This window comes from Eschrichtius robustus, chromosome 15, assembly GCF_028021215.1.
Source record: "Eschrichtius robustus isolate mEscRob2 chromosome 15, mEscRob2.pri, whole genome shotgun sequence".
In the NCBI taxonomy this organism is placed as follows: Eukaryota; Metazoa; Chordata; class Mammalia; order Artiodactyla; family Eschrichtiidae; genus Eschrichtius; species Eschrichtius robustus.
This window is the reverse complement of record NC_090838.1, coordinates 26,090,352-26,112,548: the sequence shown is the minus strand read 5'-3', so window position 1 is coordinate 26,112,548 and position 22,197 is coordinate 26,090,352. Positions and strand designations below refer to the sequence as shown.

The window sequence follows — 22,197 nt, the reverse complement described above, 5'->3', positions numbered from 1 at the left end:
AGATTACTGGTTGTCCATTACTATTTATTCCTTCTTTTTTAATATTAAAGAAAAAACAACCACCTCAGCTTAATGTGGCCATGTGACTAAATTCTGGCCAATGGAGTAAATATGAAAAGGGCATATGTGAAAGAGTTTGTAAAAGAGGACAAGAAAAACGAAGGAGGGGAAGAGAGGGAAGGAGAGGATGAGGGAGGTAGGTGAAAGGAAAAGGAGAGAAGGAGGGTGGGTAATACCAATGTGCTCCCCTGGCCTTTTGCCCACCTTTTCCTTAAGACTGGGAAGTAATGAGACTTGAAGCAGCTGTCTTGGACTCAGGAAATGGAAGCTAAGTGTTGAGGTAAACAAAGCTGTCCCTATAACTCAGCCCAGTACTGTTACTGGAAAGAAACTATCTTGTTTAAGCCATTGTATTTTGGGGCCTCTGTTACAGTGGTATAACCTGTACAGTTCATACTTCTTTGTTATTATAGGGATACATATATAATATCCTCAAAGGACAACCTAATTTCATTTAACAGCTAGTAAGTCTGAAACTACATTAAGTAGAAAAGCATATTGATACTTATTTCAACTTACCTCTGTGACAGGTAATTCAAGCTGAACCACATCATCCTGCTTTGAAACTGGAGTTTGCAGAGCAGTGTCTAACAACAAGATTCCATTAAGGTCCTTTCTACACCCTACTGCATAATCATCCACAAAAATAACTTTATCCACAGCAGAAATATACTGACATTTCACCTGTCCACCTGGTTTAGCTGTTAAAAGAACAAAAATTCAACACTTAAGATTTTAAGACCAATAGTTCATTTTAAATAAATGTTTACATGGCAACTAAATATAATAATCTTTGACTGAAAAAAAATGCTCTAAAGGACATTAAAACTGATAAATTGGAATATGTACTGTAGCTTAAAGTAATAATATGAAATTATCAGAACTTGAAAACTATATTGCTGTTATAAGAGAATATCATTATTCTTAGAAATACACATGGAAATAGTAAAGGGTAAAGGAACATGATATACGCAACCTATTCACAAGAGAGCAAAAGTAATATGTGTGTATGTGTGAGGGAATGATAAGCAAATGTGGTAAAATATTTAAAATTAAAATTAGTGGAACTGGGGGTTTCCCTGGTGTCACAGTGGTTAAGAATCCGCCTGCCAATGCAGGGGACACGGGTTCGAGCCCTGGTCGGGGAAGATCCCGCATGCCGCGGAGCAACTAAGCCCGTGCACCGCAACTACTGAGCCTGCGCTGTAGAGCCCGCGAGCCACAACTACTGAAGCCCGTGTGCCTATAGCCTGTTCTCCACAACAAGAGAAGCCACCGCAATGAGAAACCTGTGCACCGCAATGAAGAGTAGCCCCCACTCGCCGCAACTAGAGAAAGCTGGCACGCAGCAACAAAGACCCAACGTGGCCAAAAATAAATTTAAAAAAATAAAATATATAAATTAAAAAAATTAGTGGAACTGGGTAAAGGTTGTAGAGAAGTTCTTTGTACTACACTACTTCAAAATAAAGTGTTTGGAAAAAAATTTTAAATATTCAATACTGTACAACATTGTAAATCAACTATACTTCAATTAAAATAAATAAATACTCAATATTTTCTTCACATCTTTTTTTCTTTTTTCCAAAAGTCATTAAGCATAAAGTCAATGTGGACAGTTTCTAGGTAACTACCTCAAAAGTTCTTTAGGGCTTTTATATCTGAGATAAAATTATGGAAAATTGTTATAACCTAAGCTAAGAAAACTAGTAAAGTCTCTAGTTCAACTACCACTGAAAAAACAGTCAACTATCACTGATGATCAATGTCCCCTGAAGTTTCTGCTGAATCAATATCAGAAGAGTATTTTAACAGAAATAAAATTTCTCAGAATAAATTAGAGTAGAATTTCAAGAAGTATTACGAAAGACAGTAAAACATAGAAGCTTTAAATACCAAAAAATATTGGAAAAGATAACATCAATTTCTACATTTTAATTTATAAGAGATTTATAAGGAGACTAATGTTAAGTATTCTGCCATGAATACAGAGTCTCTGTAAAAAGACTTGAAAGAATGATCAACTGTGAACTTTTATTGCACTAATGAAGAAACTTCTTTGGGAGCAAGCAATCCTGCCGCCAGTATACCTTATTCTAAACCCCCACCACAACGCTACAGAACATTCCTGATAGTAGTACGATTATTGCCTAGTGATACAAAAGCGGAAAAGAGGAGATAAATCAGGGTCCTACTCATCAATCTACAGGACAACTATAAAACATGTTATGATCAATGAATATTAGGGTTGGCTTTCTTAATCCCAGATTATTACAGTTCTCTCAAGCTTCTGGAGACATTACATAACTGATTAGGAACTAATTCATCATCTACATAAAAGCAAGAAAAATTCACGGAATTTCTATAGTTCATTCCCAGATCTTCTGATTTGAAATATATGTTAGCATATAGGAAAATAATCTCTGTAATACAATAAAACAGGAATATTTACCTAGCACTTTTGATCTCTAGGTAAAATCACAAGAAATCATACACATTATAGGAACTGAGAGTAAAATTATGTAAGAACTTGTAAAGATAGTTTCAAAACTCATTAACTATAATTTTTTAAAATAGCCTATTCTTTTTTTACAGCAGTTTTAGGTTCACAGCAAAACTGAGCAGAAGGCAGAGATTTCCCATATGTGCCATGCCCCCCCCCCCACATAACTATAAAATTTTTAGAAACAAAACTACAAATTCTGTTTTATTGTTTTAGGGAGGTAATTAGGTAAGGAACTGTAAAAACCATTATTTTGTTAAAACTTACCCAGAGAGGTATAAAATATGAGAATCTAAACAAAGGTTTTCAACTGGGTTTCCATGCAACCCTAGAATTCCATATAATGTCACTAGAAATTCCTCGATAGATCATGACCAAAAAAAGTCAACACTTTTTTGGAACTTCTTATACTATACAATATTAGCACTCAAAGTAATGCACAGTGACCAAGTAGCCTTATTGGCAATTTCTTCAGAGGTCTTTCATGCCCACAGAGCAGCATGTAATATAGGACCATGTTTATTCAGATGAGTCCATTCCCGATTTTTTGACCTGAGTTACAGAAGGCCATTTGTAAGCGGTGACTTGCTGTACTACACGCCGGAAAGACAGTAAACTTATTATCAGCCATACTACCCCAAAGGCTCTTTTGAGTTCATGTGACCTCATCTTAACTAATTACATTAGCAAAGACCCTATTTCTAAATAAGGTCACAATCTGAGGTCCCACGTGCACATGAATTATACAACCCACCACAAACTCTTTCTCTGAATCTTTTACTCAGCCTGAGAACTTTATTTCGAGAAAAAGAGCTTTGCTAATGTAGTCTGATAGTATGCTCAAGATTTGATTTACAGCTGCCCCTAAACAAGTTCTAGATTTCTGTGAAGAAAAAATATCCTGCAATGAACAAAGAATGTTTTATGGAACTTTTCACCTTCTAACACGTTTGGGCATGTCTTTTCTTACTTAACAAGAAATAAGACCAAAGACACAAATTCTCTAACTTGGGATAAAAATGAAATCCATGTGTGCTTAAGTCGAGTATTTGTACAGCAAAAAAACAAGCATAGGTTTCACAATGAGAGGTAACAATCGACATTTATTTTTAGTTATAAGAATAACAATTTTAAGCGCATAAAGTTTCCTAAAAGAGATGAAACCAAGAAACCTATGTTCGAGCCAGGATGTCACTCAGTAAGAAAACATCTTTTCAAAGGCTTGTATGTAATTGTCTCTTAAGTTATACGTTTATTCATATTGCTTTGTTTCATGGTTTTAGTAGTACTACTATGCAACACTGTCGATAAATTTTAATGCTGCAAATAACATTAACAAAAAACTTACAGGGCTTCCCTGGTGGTGCAGTGGTTAAGAATCCACCTGCCAATGCAGGGGACATGGGTTCAAGCCCTGGTCTGGGAAGATCCCACATGCCGTGGAGGAACTAAGCCTGTGCGCCACAACTAGTGAGCCCACGTGCCACAACTACTGAAGCCCACGCGCCTAGAGCCCGTGCTCCGCAACAAGAGAAGCCACCACAACGAGAAGCCCGCGCACCACAACAAAGAGTAGCCCCTACTCGCCCAACTAGAGAAAGCCCGCACGCAGCAACAAAGACCAAATGCAGCCAAAAATAAATAAATACATTTATAAAAAATAAAAAACTTATAACCTGTACTTAAATTAAACCTCCCAAGTTTACCTTTAAAAAACTTAAGTCCCATTTTGGCATAAGTCAGTTATTTAATATAAATTTATTTTGTTTGCCTTATGAGTTTAAAATGTCTGAAAATAAATTTCTCAAAGAAAGATAAGTCATGCTTAACTAATGTTTAAATTTTCAAGAAAAGTCAGCTAAAAAGTCATTTTTGGTTTTTAAATACAGGGGAAAAACTCTTACACCTACCCTCTACCACATGTTACACCTTGTTAGAATTTTCTATAGAAGATACTTGTAAAATGACTTTGAACCCTACATGGATAAAGTTTAAAAAGAAATTCAAGCAGAAAATTTTAATAGAAGAAACACTCAAATTTCCTCCAACTATACCAGAGATCAGCAAGCTTCTTATAAAAAGGTCAGACAGTAACTATTTAAGGCCTCACAAGACATATGGTCTTTCTCACAATTACTCAACTCTGTCACTGTAGTGCAAAAGCAACATGTAAATAAACGGGTATGTATGTGTTCCAGTAGCATTTTATTTGTAAAATCAGGAAACAGGCTGAGAGCTACCGAGGTGGCAGGCCATAGTTTGCAGACTCCTGACTGACACTAATGACTTGCATTAGTACAGATTTTCTTTTGGGGCAGGGGAAATTTCACAAAAATAGTAGGTGAAAAATTCACAGCCAGACACAATAAGCTGCTGAAAACTAACACAGAAAAATCTTGAAAGCAACCAGAGGATATGTTACGTACAAGCAAGTAATAATTACAATAAAAGCATATTTATCATTAAAAACCATGGGGTTCATTAGGAATTGAACCATTTTTAAAATACTGAAAAAAGAAATTCTATATTCAACAAAAATATCCATCAGGAATGAAGGTGAAATAAAGACATTCTCAGATGAGGGAACACTAAAGAGAAATTTTGCCAGCAAACCTGCTCAAATAGAATAACAAAAGGAAGTTCATCAAAGAGAAGGGAAATTATTCAGAAATAAACTTAGGGTATCAAGAATGAGGGTAAAGCAACAGAAATGGTAAATATCTGGGTAAATATAAGTGATGATTCTTCACCTCAGTTCTTTAAAATATATTTGACAACTGAAAGCAAAAATTACTACAATGTCTGGTGGTCTTCAATGTCACATATATGTAATAAATAAGTCAACCATAACTTAAAAGAGAGAAGGGTACAATAGGGCGGCATGGTTTCTATATTCCACTTAAAGTGGTAAAATAGGGCTTCCCTGGTGGCACAGTGGTTAAGAATCCGCCTGCCAATGCAGGGGACATAGGTTCGAGCCCTGGTCCGTGAAGATCCGACATGCCGCGGAGCAACTAAGCCTGTGCGCCACAATTACTGAGCCTGTGCTCTAGAGCCCGAGAGCCACAACTACTGAGCCCTCATGCCACAACTACTGAAGCCCGTGTGCCTACAGGCCGTGCTCCGCAACAAGGGAATCCACCACAATGAGAAACCCATGCACTGCAATGAAGAGTAGCCCCCGCTCGCTGCAACTAAAGAAAGCCCGTGCAACAACGAAGATCCAACGCAACCATAAACAAATAAATAAAGTTCCCTTTATAAATAAATAAATAAATAAATAAAGTGGTAAAATACTGACTCTAAATAGACTAAGAAAAGTATGCATATTGCAATCCTTCAAGTAACTACAAAAGCACATACAAATAATTAGGCAAAAGCAATAGATAAGTTTTAAAAAAAATCAAGCCAAAAAAAGCAGAAAGAGAATAGAGGAAACAAATAAATAATCAACTGGAGTATCTAAATCAAAATATCAACAATTACATTAAACATAAATGGCCTAAGTATGTCAATGAAAAGATAAACTGAATTTAAACACACACACACAAAGTCAATTCTAGGATGTCTACAAGAAACTTTTACCATTCTAAAAGGGTAAAAGGATGGAAAAAAGATATATCATGCAAATATTAAACAAAGAAAGATGGAATAGTTATATTTAGATCAGCCAATGATCATAACAAAGAAAATCACCAGGAATAAATGAGGACATTACATGATAAAAGGGTGAATTCATGAAGAACAAAAAGCAATCCTAAGTATATATACACGTAGGAGAACTTCAAAATACATTCAGCAAAAATTAACAGAACTGAAGGGAGAAATAGGTATCCATAATTACAGTTGAAGACTTCAAGTTTCAGTAGTTGACAGAACTAGTAGATAGAAAACAGCACCATCAACCAATGACATTTTAAAAATATTCCACCTATCAACAGTAGAATGCACATTCATTTCAGGTGCACACTGAACATTAATCAAGACATATCATATCCTGGATCATAAAACAGACCTTAATATACAAGAAGTGAAGTTAAAAGTATGTTCTCTGAGAGCCCAGAAATAAACCCACACACCTCCGGGTCAATTAATCTTCAACAAAGGATGTAAGAATATACAATGGGAAAAAGACAGTCTCTTCAGCAAGTGGTATTGGGACAGTTGGATGGCCACATGTAAATCAATGAAGTTAGAACACACCCTCACACCATACACAAAAATAAACTCAAAATGGCTTAAAGACTTAAATATAAGACATGACACCATAAAACTCCTAGAAGAGATCATAGGGAAAACATTATGTGAAATAAATTGTGCCAATGTTTTCTTAGGTCAGTCTCCCAAGGCAACAGAAATAAAAGTGAAAGTAAACAAAAGGGACCTAATCAAACTTATAGCCTTTTGCACAGCAAAGGAAACCATAAACAAAACAAAAAGACAACCTATGAACTAGGAGAAAATATTAGCAAATGATGTGACAGACAAGGGCTTAATCTCCAAAATATACAAGTAGCTCATACAACCCAATCGAAAAATGGGCAGAAGACCTTAATAGACATTTCTCCAAAAAAGAAATACAGATGGCCAATAGCACATAAAAAGATATTCAACATCACTAATTATTAGAGAAATGCAAATCAAAACTACAATGAGGCACCACCTCACACTGGTCAGAATGGCCATAATTAAAAAGTCTAAAAAAAAAAAAAAAAAAAAAGTCTACAAATAACAAATGCTGGAGAGGGTGTGGAGAAAAGGGAACCCTCCTACACTGTTGGTGGGAATGTAAATTGGTGCAGCCACTAGGGAAAACAGTATGGAGGTTCCTCAAAAGACTAAAAACAGAATTACCATATGATTCAGCAATCCCACTCCTGTACATATATCCAGACAAAAATTATTCAAAAAGATACATGCACCCCTATGTTCACAGAAGCACTATTCACAATAGCCAAAACATGGAAACAACCTAAATGTCCAGCAAAAGATGAATGGATAAAGAAGATGTGGTACATATATACAATCAAATACTACTCAGCAATTGAAAAGAACAAAATAATGTCATTTGCAACAACAGGGATGCAACTAGAGATTATCATACTAAGTGAAGTAAGTCAGAAAGAGAAAGACAAAATACCATATGATATCACTTATATGTGGAATCTAAAATATGACACAAATGAACCTATGTACAAAACAGAAACAGACTCACGGACACAGAAAACAGACTTGTGGTTGCCAAGGGGGAGGGGATTGGGGGAGGGATGGGGTTAGCAGATGTTAGCTATTGTATACAGAATGGATAAATAACAAGGTCCTACTGTACAGCACGGGAAACTATATTCAATATCCTATGATAAACAATAATGGAAAAGAATATTAAAAAAAAGAATGTATATATGTATAACTGAATCGCTTCAGTGTACAGCAGAAATTAACACAATGTTGTAAAACAGCTATACTTCAATAAAACAAACAAATAAACAAACAAAAAGTATGTTCTCTGACCATAATGGATTTAAGCAGAAATCAGTAACAGAAATATAATGGGAAACCTCTAAATACTTGTAAATTAAACAACATACTTCTAAAGAATCTTTAGGGCAATGAAGAAGTCTAAACATTTTTAAAAGAATGAAAATGAGGGAGTTCCCCATGGTCTAGTGGTTGGGATTCGGCGCTTTCACTGCCGTGGTCTGGGTTCAATCCCTGTTGGGGAACTGATATCCCACAAGCTGCAGCGCAGCCAAAAAAAAAAAAAGAATGAAAATGAAAATATAATATCAAAACATGTCATATGAAGCTAAAACAGGGACTTCCCTGGTGGTCCAGTGGTTAAGAATCCGTCTTCCAATGCAGGGGACGCAGGTTCAATCCCTGGTCAGGGAACTAAGATCCCACATGCCACAGGGCAACTAAGCCCTCATGCCACAACTACTGAGCACGCGGGCCACAACTAGAGAGAAGTCCATGCACCACAACGAGGAGCCCACATGCTGCAACTGAGACCCGATGCAGCCAAAAATTAAATAAATAAATAATTTTAAAAAACAAAAAGAAGCTAAAACAGTGGTTAGATTAAAATTTATAGGAATTGAATGCTTATACTGGGGTGGGGAAGAAGGCCTTAAATCAATAACCTAAGCTTCCTATTTAAGAAAACCAGAAAAAGAGCAAAACAAGCAAAAGAAAAGAAACAATAAAGATAATAGCGGAAATCAGTGGAAGTGAAAATAGAAAAACAACACAGAAAATCAATATAAGCAAAAACGAGTTCTTTGAAAAGATCAATGAAATTTATAAAGCTGTAGCAAGACTGGCAAAGAAAAAAAAAAGAAGACATAAATTACCAATAATATCAGGAATGAAAGAGGAGCTAGAGGACAGATCCTGCAGACATCAAAAGATAAATAATACTATGAACATCTCTATGCACATAAATTTGACAACTTAGGTCGCCAAAATAAATAAATTTGACACTACAAATGTTAAAAAGATAACTGAGGAATAATACGGATAGATCTATACACATAAATTTTGAAACAGAAGTGAGATTCCTTAAAAACCACAAACTACCAAATTATCCAAAATGAAACAGATAATCTAAATTAAGGAAAGTGAATTCATAGTTTAAAACTTTTCAAAGAAATCTCCAGGCTTACCTGATTTCTCTGGAGAACTTAAAAAGTAACACCAATTCTACACAATCTCTTTCGGGAAACAGAAGAAGAGGGAACACTTCCAAACTCATTTTATGAGGCCAGATTTAACCTGATATCAAAACTAGAAAAAGACAGTACAAAAAGAGAAACTGCATACCATTATTCCTCATGCAGACTGATGCAAAAATCCTCAACAAAATAAAAGCAAATGGAGTTTAGTAATATATAAAAATAACAATACACCAGGACCAAGTAGGGTTATCCCAGGGATGCAAAACTGGTTCAATATTCAAAAATCAATGTAAGCTACCATGAGAATTGCTTAAAGAAGAAAAACCACATAATCAACCCAGCAGATGCATTTGGCAAAATACATCTTTTCATGATTTAAAAAAAAAAAAAAAAGCCCTCAGCAAATTAAAAGGTAATTTCCCCAATCTGATAAAGGACGGCTACAGGAAGTCTACCACTATCAAACACTTAATGGTAAAAGACTGAACACTTTCCCCCTAAGATCACGAACAGGACAAGGATATTACACTCTCATCACTCCTATCCAATATCATAATGGAAGATCTAGCCACTGCAATAAGAAATGGGGAGCTGGACAGATTAGAAAGGAAGAAATCAAACTGTCCCTATTCACAGATAACATGATTACCTATGTAGAATATCCCAAAGAATCTAAAAAACAAAAACTCCTAGAGCTAACGAGTTGAGCAAGGTTTCACTGAACAAAGTCAATACACAAAAATCAAACAACTGTATTTCTATATACTAGCAATGATCAATCTGAAACCAAAATTTACCCCAAAAATTAAGTCTACAAGAGCTCTAAAAACATAAAATACTTAGATATGTATCTAACAAAAGGTATACAGAATATGTATGCTGAAAAGTACAAATGACCAGTGAAAGAAATCAAAGAAGAGCTAAATAAAACCATGGTCACAGAATGGAAGAATCAACATAGCAAAGATGTCCTCTATAAATTTAATGCAATTTCAATCAAAATCCCAGCAGGAGTTTTGAGATATAGATAAACTGAGTCCAAAATAATTTGAAAAGGCAAAGGAACTGGAATAGCCAAAACAATTTTGATAAAGAACAAAGCTGGACAAATCACATTATATGACTTTAAGACCTACTATAAAACTTTTTACCACAAGAATGTGTGCTACTGGCAAATGGATAGACACATTAGATCTAAGGAACAGAACAGAATCCACATACAGAACTGCATAAACATGACCATCTGATTTTTTTAAATGATTTTTTTAAATTGTGGTAAATTATACATTACATAAAACTTACCATTTTAACCATTTCTAAGTGTACAGTTCAGCGGCATTAAGTACATTCATGTTTTGCAACCATCACCACCATCCATCCACAGAACTCTTTCCATCTTGCAATACTGAAACTCTATAACCATTGACACTAACTCCCCACCTCCATCCCTATAGAACCTGGCAACCACTATTCTACTTTCTTCTGTCTCTATGAAATTGACTAAGTACCTCATGTAAGTGGCATCAGACAGTATTTGTTCTTTTGTGACTGGCTTATTTCACTGAGCATAACGTCTTCAAGGTTCATCCATGATGTAGCATGTGTCAGAATTTCCTCCCTTTTTAAGGTTAATATTTCATTGTATACATACACCATATTTTGTTTATCCATTTATCCACTTATAGACGCTTGGGTGGCATCTACTTCTTGTCTAGCTGGGAATAATGCCACTGTGAACATGGCGTACAAATGTTTCTTCAAGATCCTACTTTCAATTCTTTATACCCAATACTCAAATGCAGAATTTCAAGTTCATACAGTAATTTTTAATTATTTGAGGAACTGCATTACTCAAATGTGGAATTGCAGGTTCATATGGTAATTTTTAATTATTTGAGAAACCGCATACTGTTATCCACAATGGCTGCACCATTTTATATTCCCACCAGTATGGCAAAAAGGTTCCAATCTCTATATTTCCTTGCCAACACTTACTCTTCTTTTTTCTTTTTTGATAATAGCCATCCTAATGGGTGTGAAGTGATACCTCATTGTGGGTTTCATTTGCATTTCCCTAATGATTAAAGATGTTGAGCATCCTTTCATGTGCTTGTTGGTCATCTGTTTATCTTCTTTGGAGAAATGTCTATTTAAGTCATTTGCTCATTCTTTAACCAGGCTATTTGTTTTTTGCTGTTGTTGAGTTGTTTCTCTGTTATTGTCTAAATATATCTGGCTATATCTCTGGATATCTGATAGGCAAATATTTTCTCCCCTTCCGTGTTTGCCTTTTTACTCTCTTGACAGTGTCCTTCAATGTACGAAAGTTTTTCATTTTGATGAAGTCCAATTTGTCTATTTATTCTCTGGGTGTCTGTGCCTTTTGTATCATATCCAAGAAATCACTGTCATATCCAACATCTTGAAGCTTTTCTGCTTTGTTTTCTTCTAAGAGCTTAAGAGTTATAGCTCTTACATTTAAGTCTTTGATCCACTTTGAGTTAATTTTTGTATATGGTGTTTTGTGTACGTTTGACTATGGTGTATATGATTGTATAAGGGTCGAACTTCATTCTTTTGCATGTGGATATCCAGTTTTCTCAGCACTATTTCTTAAAGAGATCATCCTTTCCCCCTTTGGATGGTCTTGGCCTCCTTGTCAAAAATCATTTGACCACATATGTAAGGGGTTACTTCTGTGCTCATTAGTCCATCAGTCTTTATGTCTGTCTGTGCCAGAACCACATTATTTTGATTACTGTAGCACTGTAGTAATAAATTTTGAAATCAGCAAGTGTGAGTCCTCCAACATTTTTCTTTTTTTTTTTCCAAGAATGCTTTGGCTATTTGGGGTCCCTTGAGATTCCATACAAATTTTAGGATGGATTTTTCTATTTCTACAAAAAAAAGTCATTGGGATTTTGATAAGGATTGCAATCTGTAAACAGCTTTGGGTAGTACTGACTTCTTAACAATATAGAGACAATACCAAATGCTGGCAAGGATGCAGAGCAAGTGGAACTCATAAATTTCTAATGGAAATGCATAATGGTACAGCCACACTAGTTTGACAGCTTCTTATAAAGTTAAACATACACTTACCAAATGGCCTTGCAATCCCACTTCTATGTATTTACCCTAGAGACATAAAACCTTTATTCGCACAAAAACTTGTACTCAGGTGTTTATAACAGCTCTATTCATAATTATCAAAAGCATGTCCTCCCAAGAGTGACTGACATAAATGGTGATACATTCATATGATGGAATACTATTTAGCAAAAAAAGGAATGAACTATGGATACATGCAACAACTTGATGACTCTCGCAGGCATTATGCTACGTGCAACAAGTCAGTATCAAAAAGTTACATACTGGGTTTCCCTGGTGGTGCAGTGGTTAAGAATCCGCCTGCCAATGCAGGGGTCACGGGTACGAGCCCTGGTCCGGGAAGATCCCACATGCCGCGGAGCAACTAAGCCCGTGCGCCACAACTACTGAGCCTGCGCTCTAGAGCCCGCGAGCCACAACTACTGAGCCCGCGTGCCACAACTACTGAAGCCTGTGCTCCACAAGAGAAGCCACTGCAGTGAGAAGCCCGCACACCGCAACAAAGAGTAGCCCCCGCTCGCTGCAACTAGAGAAAGCCCGCGCGCAGCAACAAAGACCCAGCGCAGCCATGAATGGATGAATGAATGAATAAATAAATAAATAAATAAAGTTGCATACTGTAGGGTTCCATTTCCATGACATTCTAGAAAAGACAAAACGAACAGATCAGTGATTACCAAAGGTTGGGGTTGGGCGGGGAGGCTAACTACAAACGGACACCAAAGTGGACACCACAGGGAACTTTTCAGGTGTTGAAACTGCCCTGTATCCTGACTGTGGTGATGGTTACACGAATCTATGCATGTATTACTAGCATACACATATAAAAGGCCATTTACTATAATCATTAATCAAAATTTATTTTTAAATTATATAAAAGAATAAAGACATAGGAAAATATTTACAATACAGCTTTAACAAAGTAAAGGGGGGAAATAGTTCATAACATATCTTACCATCCAAATTCTATAAAAATATACTAAATAATAGAAAAAGGCAAAAAGAACCTGTTACACACCAAAATGCTAAGACTGGCCATCTCTAGGTAATGAAACCATAGGTAACTGCACTTTCCCTTAGTCTATCTGATGTCCTATAATAAGGTAAATCACTTTTAAAATGGAAATTTTCAAAGGAAGAAAATTGCAGGGTTTTTAAAATTAGTTATCAATTTTAATACCCACATTAATAAATCATCAACTCTTTAAAAATACACCATCCGTGTGCATCCCTATAAAACTTGGAAAAATACTATCAGAAATACATTATCTTTGCAAACTGACACAACACACTGTAAAAGTCCATGTCCACTGAGATATCATCAGACTTCAATGCTTAAAATAGTCTACCATAACATACAAACATACAAACATCATTCAAAGTCAATAAAGAGGGTGCAAAATTAATGTTAGGTTCTTATAAAGCCCTTAAAATATAATTAAAGTTACCAAAATAAAATCATTTAACAAAAGTTGTTAGTATACTGTATTATTCAAAGCCAAAATGAGTATTCCTATAAAAGAGAACTTGGTGCAAAGAAAGCAAAGAAAGTTTGGGAAAGTTCAGTGGCTAGGCCATGAAGAAAAAGTAACAAATGGATAAAATACAAAGCAGGGGTAGTCTTATTCCAGGCAGGAAAACCAACATCTACCTAAACATGGAAGAGGTTCTCCGAAATTTACAGAATTATTGGAATTAAGAGTTCCAAGTTCTAATTCTCTCTGTTCACTTTATCCAAAACTACCACCAGACCACTTATTTTTACAATAATCTTAAATATCTGACATCAATTGAGAAAGTTTTGAGAACATAATCACCACTGAAAAATTTCCATGGATGGGACTCAATCTTTAAGGACCTACTCCTTGTAAGAAATTGTGGGGCCCTTTTCATATACATTACTCAATTTGTCACAGTTAAATCTCTTAACCAGTCTGGGATATATAGGTTACATTCTTCCTTCAGGATTTTGACCTGGCTATAATTAAGTAAAATTTGGGGACTAATTTCCCTATCTGATACTGCACAAGAGAACCCCTAACCATCTGTAAATAAATTCCTGTTGCTACACAGGAAGTTGCCCATGTGAGAAGCAACTTAGCTACAAATCAATATAATTCTACAATTTGGAACATGTGACCTTGTGAATTTCTATTTGGAGCTCATATCTGAAACTACTCTTTTCTGTTTAACATAGATGGCACATATCATCATTCCTCACATAGCCTACATTTTAAGTCAGTTCAAGTAAAATTCCATCCAAATATGATGAAAATCCATCCAGCTGTTTTTGCATACTACAGTAACAGGCCAACAGAAACTTCCCCTGGATATGTGTCTTGCTGCTCTCTCACATCACTGGGATCTTTGCTCAAGTGCCATCACAGAGAGACACCCCCCCCCCCAGACCACCACACAGCACAAATTTATCCACCATCATCTCACATCAGTTTTGATATCTTATGGCATTTATCACCACCTGATACAGTGTATGTGTGTGTGTGTGTGTGTGTGTGTGGTGTGTAATACACCTCTTTCCACTAAACCATGAGCTCTAGGAAAGCAAGGACTTTGTTAACCGCTATATCACCAGTGCTTGACACACAGTAAATGTTTTTGAATAAATGAATCATTTTCTATAGTTTTGAAGAACTTTTTAATGGATTAAAACTAAACTATATTGGGACTTCCCTGGTGGTTCAGTGGGTAAGACTCTGCGCTCCCAATGCAGGGGGCCCGGGTTCGATCCCTGGTGGGGGAACTAGATCCCGCATGTGTGCCGCAACTAAGAGTTCACGTGCCGCAACCAAGAGCCCACATGCCACAACAAAGATCCCATGTGCCACAACTAAGACCTGGCACAGCCTAAATAAATAAATCATTAATTAATTAAAATATTTTTTTAAAACTAAGCTATAATGTGATAAAATGAAACATTCTAACAGTTAGCTTTTTTCTTAATACAACATGAAACAAAGACATTTGAGGCATGGAACAGCTGATCTGGTAGAAAATCCCAGCCATTTCTGCCCTCTGTAGCCACTTTTTCCCCTGCCCTCCTTCTGCCCTCAGTATGAGGTCACTGTCCTTGCTATAGCGGCATTTTGGTGAAAAAGAATCAGAGCACTTAACTGGTTCCAAAAAATCAAACAAAACTGAATTACATGAGAAAAGGACAAAATAGAAAGCAACAGGAATTTGGCCCTTGGTATATTCCTGCTGCTTACAAGCAGATTTCATTATATATACACTAAATACAATTTAAGATACAGTGGGGTAGGTTTTATTATCAGACTAACTTGGGAGGTTTTCTTACCAAAAAAAAAAAAAAATTATGGCTAAATACAATACTATTCAGTTCAAATAAAATTTGTCTTTCATTCATCTCAGTCATATGAAATAAACTTGCTCATTTAAGATTCTAGGTGAAGTTTGAAACTCTAAACCTCGCTGCCCATTAGAATCATCAGGCATGCTCTAAAAATTTAAAAAAAAAAAAAAAATTTTTTTTAAAGTATGCTTGGGCTCCACTCCAGGCCACTTAAGTGAGAATACTGGAACCCAAGCAGAATATTTTTTTAAAAGCTCTCCTGATGATTCTAATGAGCAAGTGGGGCTGAGAACCACTGCCCTGTGCTATCTCCCCAGTCTTACTTGTCTCTCTCCAACTTCATAAATCAAAGTAAATGCACAGAAACAAATCATAAAGATTTAAATTCCTGGTGCCCACGATAAATCTCAAAGAAGACATTTCTACCTGCCCTACTCTAACATTTCAATCGTTTCCTCTAAAAAGTAAGCATAATATTTATTTCCTCTAAAATACATCCTTGATTTAACATACTCAAGTAGAGCACAATTACTTCTTTTTAGGAGCACTGCCCTTGTCACAAACTGTTTTATATAGCAAATAACTTATTCTTTTTGTCATTTGTACCTCCATTTTCTCCTCTCTATACCAAAGGAGTTTGGCTTAACTTTTTTGTATCCCTCACATTTGAAGTACAATTTACAAAGAATTTCTACATTCATTATCATATCACATAATGAAGTAGTCTGGGCAAGAATTACTAGCCCATTTTAGAGATGGTAACCCAGAGAAGTGTCTTGCCAAATGCACCTTTGCATGAGGCTATGATCAGTACAATGCACATTATCAGAGCGGTACCTCCCACAACCTCCCCACTATTTTTACATACTCCATTACAGAAATCTATTATTGTTTATATTCTATCTATAGTCATAGAGAACATTCCTAAGGATAGATTTCCAAATGTTCAACAACTTAAGTACGGTTACAACTACAGATTTCCAGTTAAACAAGGATATAATGCACACACATTTACCGCTGCTCCCTCCCATGCTCCCACGGAAAGACAGGAAAGACATACTAAAGAGGGCATTAAACAAGCCCACAAAGACCAAGTGAGAAGATGATAACAACAAAATTTTTGAAGTCGGAGGGCAGGTAGAAGAGTATTAACTGACTTGTTCCCCCCCATAAAAATGTCAAGGTTAAGCCAGCAAGGAAGAAAGCTCAAATTATGTGTTGTAGTATTTTTCAAATTACACAGACAATAATAAGTCTAAAATAAAAATTACTTAAAAGTAGCAGCTTTTTGCAATATTTTCTCAATTAACTAATACTAAAAACATACCTATCATAATAGGGCCCTACATTTTTTACCTTAAATTGGGAGTTCTTCTACTGAAAAATATGGGAGCCATAGCCCAGGAGGGCCAAGTCCAAGATCCTCAGGCTATCTCATCACTCCCTTCCTCATGCTTTGCACTCTAATATGAAACTGCTTATAACAAATATTACCTGCTTCATGCCTCTGCTCTTGCTCATGCTGTTCCCTCTACCTGGCTAACTCCATTTCTTTCAAGTCTCAGCTGAGGTGTCACTTCTTTTAGAAAGCTTTCCAAATTTGGGGGGAGAGTGGACTTACAATTCATCTTATTATCCCCATGTGGCAGACAAACACTTGTTGAAATGAACTATATAATTTAAAACACCAATACAAAAAGTAACATTTACTGAGTGCTTATGGTGGGTCAAGCAATGTCTACATGCATTAGTTTACTTAATATCTTTCCAAAAACCAAATGAGTTAGGTACTAATTATGAAGTGCAGAGAGAGGTTAATCATCTTGCCTAAGACACAGCTAGTAAGTGATGAATCATAGACTGGAACTCAGTCTGGCTCCGGAGCCAATATCTTTAACAACTAGACTAGGCTTTGTCTATAAATGCCAATGCCTTCCAAGTCTGTATTCCCAAACCTTCAAGCTTCAACCCTGAATTTCCAAATGTCTTCTGGACATCTCTACATGGATGTCCTTCAAGAACCTCAAAAGTAACACAACTGAAATCACTATGTCCCTCTTGCTCCTCAGCATTCGCCAACAAAAGCTACTCACCACACCTTCTTGTACTGCTATTCAGGTTAATTCATTCATCCAGTTACCCAAAGTAGAAAGCTAAGTATGAGTAATTTTCACCTTGTCAATCCCTCTCATCCCCACGTTCACCAAATTATGTTGTTCCTACCTCTCAAACTAACTTACATGCAGCTCTCATCACTTCTCACACCTGGGCATTAGCTTGGAATCTTTCTTTCTGAAAAACAAATACCGTATGCTAACACATATATATGGAATCTAAGAAAAATAAGAAAAAAATAAGAAAAAAAAAAAAAGGTCATGAAGAACCTAGGGGCAAGACGGGAATAAAGACACAGACCTACTAGAGAATGGACTTGAGGATATGGGGAGGGGGGAAGAGTAAGCTAGGACGAAGTGAGAGAGTGGCATGGACATATATACACTACCAAACGTAAAATAGATAGCTAGTGGGAAGCAGCCGCATAGCACAGGGAGATCAGCTCCGTACTTTGCGACCACCTAGAGGGGTGGGACAGGGAGAATGGGAGGGAGGGAGACACAAGAGGGAAGAGATATGGGGACATATGTATAACTGATTCACTTTGTTATAAAGCAGAAACTAACACACCATTGTAAAGCAATTATACTCCAATAAAGATGTTAAAAATAAATAAATAAATAAATAAATAAATAAATAAATAAATAAATAAATAAATAAATAAAAAACAAATGTGATTCTGTCATAACCTACAATGGCTCCCTACCACTGATATCAAGTCCAAACTTCTTAGCAAAACATATTACGATCTTGTCTTTGCCAATCTCTCAGCTTCAACTCTAACCATCCAACCCCAACTCGTCTTCCCCCCAAAACTTCCCTGAATTTACCATGCTTTTATTTATTTATTTATTTATTTATTTATTTAATTTCTTTGGCTGTGTTGGGTCTTTGTTGTTGTGCACGGGCTTTCTCTAGTTGTGGCAAGAGGGGCTACTCTTCACTGCAGTGTGTGGGCTTCTCACTGCGGTGGCTTCTCTTGTTGTGGAGCGCGGGCTCTAGGCACGCAGGCTTCAGTAGTTGTGGCATGTGGGCTCACTAGTTGTGGCTCACAGCCTCTGGAGCACAGGCTCAGTAGTTGTGGCGCATGAACTGAGTTGCTCCACGGCATGTGGGATCTTCCCAGACCAGGGCTCAAACCTGTGTCCCCTTCATTGGCAGGCTGATTCTTAACCACTGCACCACCAGGCAAGTCCCTACCATACTTTTAAAGACCAATATGTCTCTGCATAAGCAAGTACCTTGGCCTAAGATGACCATCCCTCCCACTATGTCATCTTCCCAACCCGATCATAAAGGCAACATCCTTTGAGAAGCCTTCTCTATTCTGCTCAGGTTGAAGAAACTCCCTCCTCTATGCATTCAAAGGTCAAAATGTTGCCTTAATTATTTTGTGCCATGACTAGCACATGTTCAATAAATGTGTAAATGAATACCAATCAACCAGCTCTTCACATCACTGTGCTCTTTTAACAATTTCAAGTCCAAAATCAATTAACTTACATAATTTTTTTTTACTCTCCTGTAATACAAAATTACTGCTCTTATACTTATGTCTATTCGATTTCAGTGGTCACATTTCCACATATGTGGAAAACTGGAAGAAAAAAATACTGCAATTTCAACAGCGTATCTATAGTAAAAACATCTACTACACTCAGCAAACTTTCAAATAGCCACTGCTACCACAAGAACAACTTGCAGAGCACATACTATATACCAGGCACTATTCTATATGTTTAACATATGTTGACTCATTTTAATTCTCACAACCACTTTATGAGGTAGATAGTATTATTATGCTCATCTTACTGATGAACTTCAAGATCAAATAGATCCAAGACTAAAGCTCAAGCTATTTGGTTCCAGAGGCTGATCTCTTATACTGCCTCTCATTAATAAGTCTAACACTACTAAAACAAAGACTAGGATAAATTCTTTCCTAGAGCCAAGCCATCTTTGAGCATTGAACAGTTAGGAAAAGGTGGGAGGTAAATGTAAAAATTTGGGTAGATCTAGAGGATCTTGAAAACATAGCAAAATATTTTTTAAGAATATTAATTCACTCTAATTAATTACAGAAAAATGTTTTGCTAATAAAACACCAAATCTTTGACATAAGATAGGTCATCCTGTAGCATTACTAAAGTCAGTCAACTGAAACAGAGCCAAAGTACGTAGTCATAGCCCACAAAGATACTTGCCGAATTAAGTTTTTATAAGGAACTCAGATGCATCCAGAAGACAACTATCTTGAAGAGCTACTGAAATCCCAACTCTATACCATGTTTATAACTGAGACTAGGAAGGCTTCATGCACCAAAATTAGTCAGGAAATAGCAAGTGATCTGTATCATTTACAGTTTCCAAAACTGAGATCTACAGGAAGATGTTGCATTTTACCCAAATTAATGCATGCCCAATTCAGAAGTAGTAAGAAAAATATTTTCCACCTCTAAAGAGGTGATAAATATGAGTGTCATCCATAAAATTCATTTCGTGAGGACTATGCAAGCTAACCTAATTAGTTTTCTATATTCCAAGACTTCTTGGAACAGGTATCTCTGAGTTCTAAGTCTGAACAAGAAGCCGTCATACCAGACAGACAATCAATCAATTAAAATTCACCCAATCTGAACTTCACTGCAACTGGACTAGAGTACAATGATCTTTTTTCTCATTTATGACCACTGTACAAACTTCTCAACTCAAATCAAAGTCAGTGTCTTAGGGACTTCGCTGGTGGTCCAGTGGTAAAGATTCCGCCTTACCATGCAGGGGATGCGGGTTCGATCCCTAGTCAGGGAACTAAGATCCCACATGCTACAGGGCAACTAAGCCCACGCGCCACAACTACGGAGTTCACGCGCCTCAACTAGAGCCTGACTGGCGCAAACTACAGAGCCCACGCACTCCGTACCCCGCGCGCCACAACTACAGAGCCCATGTGACCTGGAGCCTGCGCGCCACAACAAGAGAAAACCCGCATGCCACAACTAGAGAGAAGCCTGCGCACCACAACAAAGAGCCCAAGCGCCGCCATGAAAGGTCCCGTATGCCACAACTAAGACCCGACACAGCCAAAAACTAAATGTCTCAGAAAAGGAAAAGGGGAGATATTCATTAAAAATTATATAAAACTAGAATGATTGTCTAAAAACACTGAGCAACTCTGGAGTTTCCTCTTCTTCACTATGACAGAGATCTGTAACCTACTTCAGAAACTGAAAAAATGTGACTTACTCTTACACATATACTACAATACTCATTGATTAATACCCAAATATATCTTCATTTACTTATGTACATATATTGCATGAACAATCTATTGGGTTGGCCAAAAAGTTCATTTGGGTTTTTTCTGTGGAAGAAACCCAAATGAACTTTTTGGCCAAATACATGTGTGTGTGTGTGTATACACACACACACAGAACTAGTAATACAACAGTCTTGACTTCATTCTCACATTTAGCCACACCAACACACGGAAAGATATTTATCCAAATATAGATAATATTTGTTACCAACATTTTTATTTCCATCTACATTTTAATGATATCTATCCTCTGTAATATAAACACTAAGTCAGTGAACATTTTTTAAAGTAACAGTGAGGGGCACGGCAATACTAAGCACCCTGTGGCTTAAGAGAATTAGTATTCACTGTGTATCTACTTATACATATGTATAGCAGTGTTAGGCACTTTAAAAATGTTTACCTCTTAAATCTTCACAACCATCCTATTAAATATTAATCATAACTTACAAATGAGGAGGAAGCTGGAGTTCAGGAAGATTAGGTAGTGAGCTAAAATTCAAAATTCAGGACTACCTAAAACATAAAGCCCATTCTCTCTCCACATGTCCTCAAAAAAGCTTGTTTAAAAATATGTATATATACACAAAAAGAAAAAAAAAATGTATAAATTATATATATACTATACATATATAATGTACTACACATTTAGTGGAGAAGGGGCTCTATTTCAGGAAGCAAGAGAAAACACCACCACCAGTAATTAAATAAATAAGAAAATACTAAACAAATTAACAATACCTTACTCTTACACTGAAGCAAAAACTAGATGGATTCTGCAAGATGGTGAAAAGTGGTAAATCACAAAGAATTCCTAAGAAGTTCAAATGTGGTGTTAAGTTCAAAAAACTTAACAGAATATCAAAATGGTTTATGTAAAAAAAAACCCATTTTGCAAATGGGGAAACTGGAAAAGAAATGCTAAGTAATTCAAAGTTACCCAGTTCAGGGAGGAAAAAAAAACAAAACAGAAACTAGGATCTTAACTCAAAACTCTGCTCCTTCCTATTATGCTAAATGGCATTAACAAACAATAGTTAAAGAGAGGGACATATCTAGTAATATAAACAATATGGTCAAGTGG

General features: G+C 36.4%; 1 protein-coding gene across 5 annotated transcripts in view; it reads right to left on the bottom strand.

Moving 5' to 3' along the window:
* Positions 1 to 22,197, bottom strand: part of BIRC6 (baculoviral IAP repeat containing 6) — a 249,345-nt gene that overhangs the window by 222,226 nt on the left and 4,922 nt on the right. For all 5 annotated transcript variants that reach the window (XR_011076759.1, XM_068565174.1, XM_068565175.1 and 2 more), the window contains exon 2: positions 580 to 761. Coding sequence is in view for 4 of the 5 variants with exons in the window: in XM_068565174.1 (XP_068421275.1) it covers positions 580 to 761 (182 nt within the window). In the remaining variant the exon portion in view is untranslated. The remainder of the gene's footprint in view (positions 1 to 579; positions 762 to 22,197) is intronic.